Source organism: Citrus sinensis, chromosome 5 (genome assembly GCF_022201045.2).
Source record: "Citrus sinensis cultivar Valencia sweet orange chromosome 5, DVS_A1.0, whole genome shotgun sequence".
Taxonomy (NCBI): Eukaryota; Viridiplantae; Streptophyta; class Magnoliopsida; order Sapindales; family Rutaceae; genus Citrus; species Citrus sinensis.
Window position 1 is genome coordinate 27,873,052 of NC_068560.1, and position 7,675 is coordinate 27,880,726.

Below are 7,675 nucleotides of genomic sequence, written 5' to 3' on the forward strand. Positions count from 1 at the left end.
TAAAAAAATTAAAGTATAAATATGAGGTTTTACAATTAAAATATCAAATAGTGGCAAAATGGGCGCTCAAAAAGTGCGGCAAATCAAAATTATTCAAAATTCATCTCTTCAATCCCCTTTTTTTATTTTAGAGGGAAAAAATTTTTATGTACCGCTGAAATAAAATTAACCCAAAAACAATCTGTAATTGAAAGCTTGGAACGAATTTCACGCCTCTCGCCTTCTCTTTCACGCATTTCGCATTCCTTTTTCGCATTAACACAATTTGGTTGGGAAAATGGAAAGGAATAGAGAATTAATTAGAGAGAGGGATGAGATCCCATTTATTGTTTTGTTATAAGTACTGGAAATGAAACACGAGAAAATAATTGAGTGTTTTTTTTTTGTTAACATAGAAATACGTATTTTATGTATTTGATATTTAACAGAAAATTCAAAGTAAAATCAAATCCATTTGTAATATAAGTTCATTTCATTCATAAAATTAAACATATAAAATAAAATTTATAAACGTTACTTATACAAATACATATTACTATTCAAAATGATAAAAATTTTGCATTGGAAACAAATTTTGAAAAAAATAAAAGTTTTTAATGGAGAAAGGAATTGCGGAGGGAAAGTTTGATAGAAGATGCACACTAGTTTTGGAATTATGTATATCGTCAGTCATTTTATTAAAAAAATAATAATAATAATTTGATCAGCCACCTGACCTTTAGTTCAGTGATTTTCTCAATACGACGTACGGTCATCAGAGCCTTATCATGATGCATGTATATTCTAAGCTTCACGACATCATATTAAAAACGTTTAGCTAAAGGTAATTTGAAATTTGTTTTATCCAATGAATGTTACATTTACTGGTATGTTTAATATTTTGTTTTGGTTAAAAAATTTGCTATCTAACAGCTAATAACTGAATTTGACTCATTTTTATGTAAACTTTATAGACCCACCGATTCACCATTTTTTTTATGTTATGATCATTGTAGGCATGTTATATTTTAAATTATGATTCCATGTGAAATCAAAATTTAAATTTCACCATCTTTTATAGGATTTGATTATGATAATCAAATAACACAATAAACAAATACAAGGCAAAAAAATTTACGTGGTTCAACATATTAATTAATATGTCTACATCCACGGGTGGTGATACCAATAAGCCACTATATAATGAAAAAGTGTACAAATAACAATAAACTCTCTGATGAGCAAAAAAAAAAAAAAGAAAGAAACACCAATCTCAACACTCAAAATCAATCAATCCCCAGCGGTTTGGCCTCACAAGAGCTCTCTCTGTGTTGTGTTTTCCCTCATTCATTCTCTTTACAAATACAAGGCTCGCAAAAAATACAAAACGAATGACTGAAAACATACATAACAGATTAAAAAAGCACGCGCCGCGCCCGTCCCCCAATTCCTGCTTTGCGACGCTGAAAAATATCGCTTTCCCCAAAAAAAAAAAAAAAACAAATGAATCAGTTAGACAAATATATCTAATTTTAATGGACATTGTTAAATTAATGAAGAAGAGTAGAGAGAGAGCAAACGAGAAGGAAAGCGTATACAAATTATAATTACTAACCAGAGTTATTAGCACCATTACATATATATATCCCTGCTGAATCCCCTCCTCTGTTCACCATTCGTTTCTAAAATGGATTAAAAAATAACTACTAATTAATTTTTTAGTAAAATAGTGTGAGCATGCAATGCATGCAGGAGATCTAGAAAGAAATTACCCGTCGCGGTGGTGGCTGGTGATTGTAATTTGTAATTGCAGCCGCGCGCATTCAGAAAATGTGGATGTAGGGAATGTGGCGTATCTTAGGCCAGTCCTCTCCTGTCTCCTTTCTGCAACGTTCTTCTAAAATATGACATCCCCACAAAATCTCCAATTTCTGGAGCGTTGACTTCTGAAGAACGTGATCGGGCAGTGCTTTTAATTTACGGCAACTCCAAATAGTCAAGGAAGAAAGACGTGGCATGATTATGATTTCTTCCTTTATTGCAGTCCCGAGATCCCACTCTTCCAGTTCTTCCATATAATCAAATGTCAGCTCTTTCAATTTGGGAAAGGCAATAACTGAGAAGCCATCCGTATCACTTTCTACTCCCAGAAATTCATTACCCACTCTTTTCACACTTTCCATTCCATAAATAAGAAGAGATTCAAGGGATGGCAATTTTCCCAAAGGAGGCAAATGCTCGCAATTTCTCCACCAGAAGAGAGATAAATCCCTTAAATTTGTTAGTGACATGATCCAGTTTTTGGGAACAACATTCCTCCTCCCTCTGTATTGATATATCTCTAACCTCTTTAAATTAGGAAGTGGTCCCAAGGCTTCAAGAAGCCGTTCATCTTCATCCTCCTCATTCTCCCTCCTCCCAGCTTGTTCTTCATCTCCATCTCTTAAATGACCAAACTGAAGTTCCAAATCAGAAAGATTTTTCTTTTTCTCAAGTTCAGCCCTTCTAGCCTCCCCCGCATCTGACACACCACCCAGCCCACATATACTACATTGTCGAAGGAGGTTAAGCTTTTTAAGAGACCCAAGGCTACATGCTCTGTCATACCCTCCACCCACAACAAACTTTGTCACTCTCCGAAGATTGATTAATTCCCCAATCCCTACTGGCAAGTATCTTAAACAAGAAGTGCCTTCATTGTCTAAATACATCAGCTTTCTTAACTTCCCAATCCCTTGAGGTAATTCTCTAAGATGATTGCAAGAAGTAATGTTTAAACGTTCTAAATTATATAACTCACACAATGTCTCGGGTAATTTTTTTATCCCCGTTTGACTGGCCAAACTAAGGTATTTCAGATGTATCAATTTTTCTATATTTGTTGGAATTTCTTTGATGAAATTATAACCCCCATGCGTCTCTAATGTTAATGCCCTTAAACAAGTTAGTTTGTCAAATAATTGAGGTAAAACTTTGCTAGACCATGAATAATCACCACCTTCAACCAAGAGGCTACGCAATCGTCTCATTCTCTTAACATTATTCCAAATGGCTATCGGGGCTGAAGGCCCCCCGTCTATAGTTAACATTAAATGAAGAACTTTTTTCTGCTCAAAGGAACTCATAATTGACTCTTCACCACCATGAATTTTCACCGTTAAACATTCATTCCTGCATATAAATTGGGCAAGGTCGTGCACTAAATCGTGCATTTTGCACTTATAGACTTTACCATCACCATCTGTTTTGAACTCTTGAAAAAATGAACTACTAGCTAAAATGTTGAAATACTCTTCACCTATGTCCTCCATCTCTTTGTTTCCTTTCTCATTAAGATAACCTTGAGCCATCCATAGGTTAATTAACTTATATTTCCATATTTCGAAATCTTTCGGAAAAACAGCACAATATGAGAAACAATGTTTTACCTTAGAGGGCAATTCATTGTAACTCAACAACAGAGGGGCCAATAGACCTCTCTCAATCCCTTTGTGTTCCCATATCTCACTCTTTAAAATATTCTGCCATTCTTCTTCAGTGTTTTTAGACCATAAAAGACTACCAATGGTCTTTACAGCTAAAGGTAAGCCCTTGCATTTTCCTACAATTTCTCGGCCAATTTTTTCTAAATTCTCACATCCCTCCATGGACTTGCCGAAAAATGCTAATGACTCAAATATTGACCAGCATTCCTTTTCAGACAAAAGATCAATTGGGATAATGTCAGTTGATTTCATAATATGGGCAGTTGTTTCATCACGTGTAGTAATTAAAATTTTACTTCCATGGAGACCATTCTTTAAACAATTGTAGAATGGTCCCCATTTAGAGTAATCTTTATTCCACACGTCGTCTAAGACAAGAAGAAATTTCTTGCCTTCAACACATCCTTGAACATGTTGCATGAGAGATTGAAACTCACCAAAGTTAGGGGCAGAACCTGTTAGAGCCTCAATGATTGCTCTGGCGATTCTGAACACATCAAACGGGTCTGACACACAGACCCATATTCTTTTCTCAAAATGATTTTTAACATCATCGTTGTTGTAGGCTAATTGAGCAAGAGTAGTTTTGCCTATGCCTCCCATCCCAACAAGTGAGATGACACAGGGGCCTTTCTGCTCTTCACTACTCTCACATAACAGCTTATTAACCAGATCGTTCTTCTGTGTTTCTCTACCAAATATCTCGGACTCATCAATTAAGGAGATACTTGGTACTCGTGGATCCGCTCTCTCATTACTGTTAATAACATTCACAGCAAAACCAAACTCGGCTTTTTGTTTGGCAATATCATCAAGAGTTTCATTGATGTCTTTCATCTTGAGAGCAATGCGACGACGTAAAAAAAAAGGTTTGCAGCCAAAGCAAGAGGCAGCAGGAAAGAAGGAACATACCTTCTTCTTCGGAACGAGAGCATCATTCTCATGATCATCCACTCCATCGATCTGCAGTTTGAGCCTTGCAGTGTTCCACTCACCCAACACATCTTCCATGTCGTAACATGCGTCTCTGAGTTGATCGAGCCAGAGTCTGACTGTTTCCTCCTTTATTTGCCTTTTTTCAGCATCATGGAGCACAGTTTGAATGGTTCGGAGTTTGCGGGTCAGCTTCTCCGCTTCCTTTCCGACGCCCGTTACCAGCCTCACTTGTTCCTTTGCCTCATCGACAGCCATTGAAGTCAGCTGCTCCAAGATAGGGGAAAGGATCGCATCAACCATGGTGAAAAAGAAAAAAGAGAGAGAGAAGAAATTGACGGTGAATTGTTGCAAAAGTAAGTAATGCTGAAAGAAATGAAGGAGATGATAATGTGGTGAAAATGTTGCCGTATTCTTTCAATTCTTATAGTGCTGCAAGAAGCTGTTGCATTGATTTGAAGTTCCTTTTTTTTTTTCCAGTGTGGACAGGAAATATTGTTGGGTCCTACATCCGCGATTCACGCGTTACATGTCACAAAGTTTTCTCTGATCTCTTTTTCAATAATTGAACAAGTTGTTAGATAATATATATGATCGTGTCGTCATATTGAGATTTGGAAGCATTTGCTTTACAATCACCCATGAACTTGATAATTTTTAGATTGTTTGGTTTGAATTATACGTGTTTTATTAGCTTAGAAATACCTTGACCATCTCTTTCTTATTTTCTTCTTCTTCTTCTTTTTTAAATTTGACTCGTTTGCATAATTAGTTGAAAGGAAAGAATGAACATACTAATAAACTAGGAAAACGCTGCCACATAATATTTTAAGATTCATATCGAACCACTTTATTTAGATTTTGTCATTTTAGCAGATGTCTGATAGTGGGAGTTTAGAGTTTAATCTCTAACTTTGCTTGTGAAGTGTGAAAAATCAAATAATCTTTACAACTCGTTTTTCAACAAAAATAGATACCAATTCATCATCAGTTATTTCTCATTATGTATAAAATGATCAATCTAGAGCTGGATATTCACATGTTTTTCTATTTCTAATCACTTCAAAATATAATATGAACTTTAAAAAAAAAAAATCAAATTGAAATAAAGTGACATAAATATTAAAAAATGAAAATAAAAAGTCAAAAATGTAATAAGGAAAAAAGACAAAACCTTTTGTTTGTTCTATTCATGGCATCATCTTTTTTTTTTATACTGGTATACAGGACTGTAGGTACTATAATTAATATTTACAAATATATTCTATAATTGGGACCTCTGTAGGTACTACAATTAATATTTACAAACAGATTCTACAATTAGGACCTTCTTCGTGGCATGTACTCCTCTGAAACGCTGCCTAAATTCTTCAAATCCTATCAAATATTCGAGGGTTGTCCACTCCACTCACATTTCGTGAGGAATAGACTGACTCCACTCAATTATTTGATAATTGAGGGAGGATTGTAAATAAGCCCCATAAATGCTTTTATGGAGGCTCGAACTTGCACTCAACATTGTAAGTGCAAGAGTTCTCCCACTGGACTAAAGGCCCATTGGTTATTCATGGCATCATCTAAATATGAGAAATGATGGGTTGATTGTCATCGTGAACAACCATATAATTGCAACACGTGAATACCATCAAAGTTATAATAATTCATGGACCCATGCATCCTCTGTATTTCTAATTATTCTGCGTAGAAGGCTAAAGTTTAACGTGTGATTCTCAAATTCATTGTCAAGTGATTTGAACGTTTTAACGAACAGCGCTTACTTTTCTTTTTGAAGGAGCACAATAACAACTTGAAGATTCCTGAAAATTGCCTACAGCACAAATATTTTTCATTTGAACAAAAACCATCAATAATTTTCAAACTTAGAAGATATTTTTTTTTTCCCATAACCCACCAAAAACCTTTTCATTTAGTGTAACTTTGTAATTTTCTTAGACGATACTTAAAACTGCTAATATCTTCTAATTATTTTTTTAAAAATCTAAATAATTGCATGCCCAATTAACGGATCAGTAGTCTCAGTTCGACATATTTATTTAAAAAAAAAAGAAATACACGGTTGTTTGATGACTCTGGAATAGAACATCAGGAAATGAAGAGAAAAAGTAACATACTTTATGCCGATCATTGCGGATGACATAACAGATGTAAGTATTTATTGCCAATTAATTGACATTCTTATCAAGTAATTGTTTTAGACTCGAATTCAAAAGCTCTGCTCTGCTCTGCCCTTCGGTAATTCCCCTATTAAAAAAATAATATTGTTTTAAAAATCTCAATAACAACATGCCCAACAAATCAGTTTGACATGACATATTTAAAAAAAAAAACGATCGAGCAACACCATAATTTTTGTTATAAAGACTTTGTTGTAATTGAAATATTATTGGGAAATTAATGAAGAGTAGAGAGCAATGAGAAAGCTTAATTAAGCTAAACAATTTGATTATTAACTCTCCAGTCTCTCTTGCACCATTCCAGTAATCCTCTAATTGATCACACAATCTATGCATAATCTAGTCATTTAATTAATCAATTTCAATATATATATATATATATATATAGATTTTTGGGTAAGGAAGGTTTGTTGGGCTTTGGAGCTTTTTATGGTTGGCTGAAGAAAACCTTTAGAACAAAGCCAGTTTCTTATGAGAGTGTCAGTCAGTTTGGTTTGTTCTTCAAATTTTGACCACCATTTTACTTTGAAAGTTCTTTGTAATGTGAGCTGGGTGTCTTGGGTATGAAACCTGAGGTTCCACATCCATACCCATGGAAGGAAGAAGTTTGTACAGAAACAAAGAAAAGCAGGAAATCTTTTCTCTGAATCAGAAGGGACATAATGGGCTTTAAATAGGTTTAGACAATGGTTGGCATTTGGGGTTAGGATCTGGGGTATTGGCCCAAAGAAGTTCCACCAATGTTGAAACCAATTTGAGAGAATACAACTGAGGATTGAGATCTGGTCTCGTTGCCTCAGAGGAACGTAACAGTTATATGGCAGATCTGATACAGATCAGTCTGCAGAGCATGCATAAATTTAAATGCTTTAATTTAAATTGCGAAAATTAAATTGCTTTAAAATAATTGCGGAAATTTAAACATACAAAGCTTTACAAATTAAAAAGGAATTTCAAATCTTGCATGTGCTTTTGCTTTGGAGAAGATTTAGAAGAGAGAAGAAAATGGAAGATTAATCTTTGAGAAATTAATCTTGAAGACAGGAGTAGGAAATGAATTTCCTTTACGTCTTCTTGATTCCG

At 34.6% G+C, this 7,675-nt stretch overlaps 1 protein-coding gene across 1 annotated transcript; it reads right to left on the bottom strand.

Moving 5' to 3' along the window:
• Window positions 1-1,103: 1,103 nt before the first annotated feature.
• LOC127902142 (disease resistance protein RGA2-like) lies at window positions 1,104-4,850 on the bottom strand. The gene is made up of 3 exons (XM_052440833.1): window positions 1,752-4,850; window positions 1,595-1,661; window positions 1,104-1,455 (listed from the first exon to the last, which is right to left on the bottom strand). Exon 1 carries the CDS (start codon window positions 4,698-4,700, stop codon window positions 1,803-1,805), a length of 2,898 nt encoding a protein of 965 aa, XP_052296793.1. The 5' UTR covers window positions 4,701-4,850; the 3' UTR covers window positions 1,104-1,455; window positions 1,595-1,661; window positions 1,752-1,802.
• Window positions 4,851-7,675: the final 2,825 nt, after the last annotated feature.

Coding starts and splice junctions, on each gene's coding strand:
- LOC127902142 (XM_052440833.1), bottom strand. CDS start 4,700: ATGGTTGATGCGATCCTTTCCCCTATCTTGGAGCAGCTGACTTCAATG.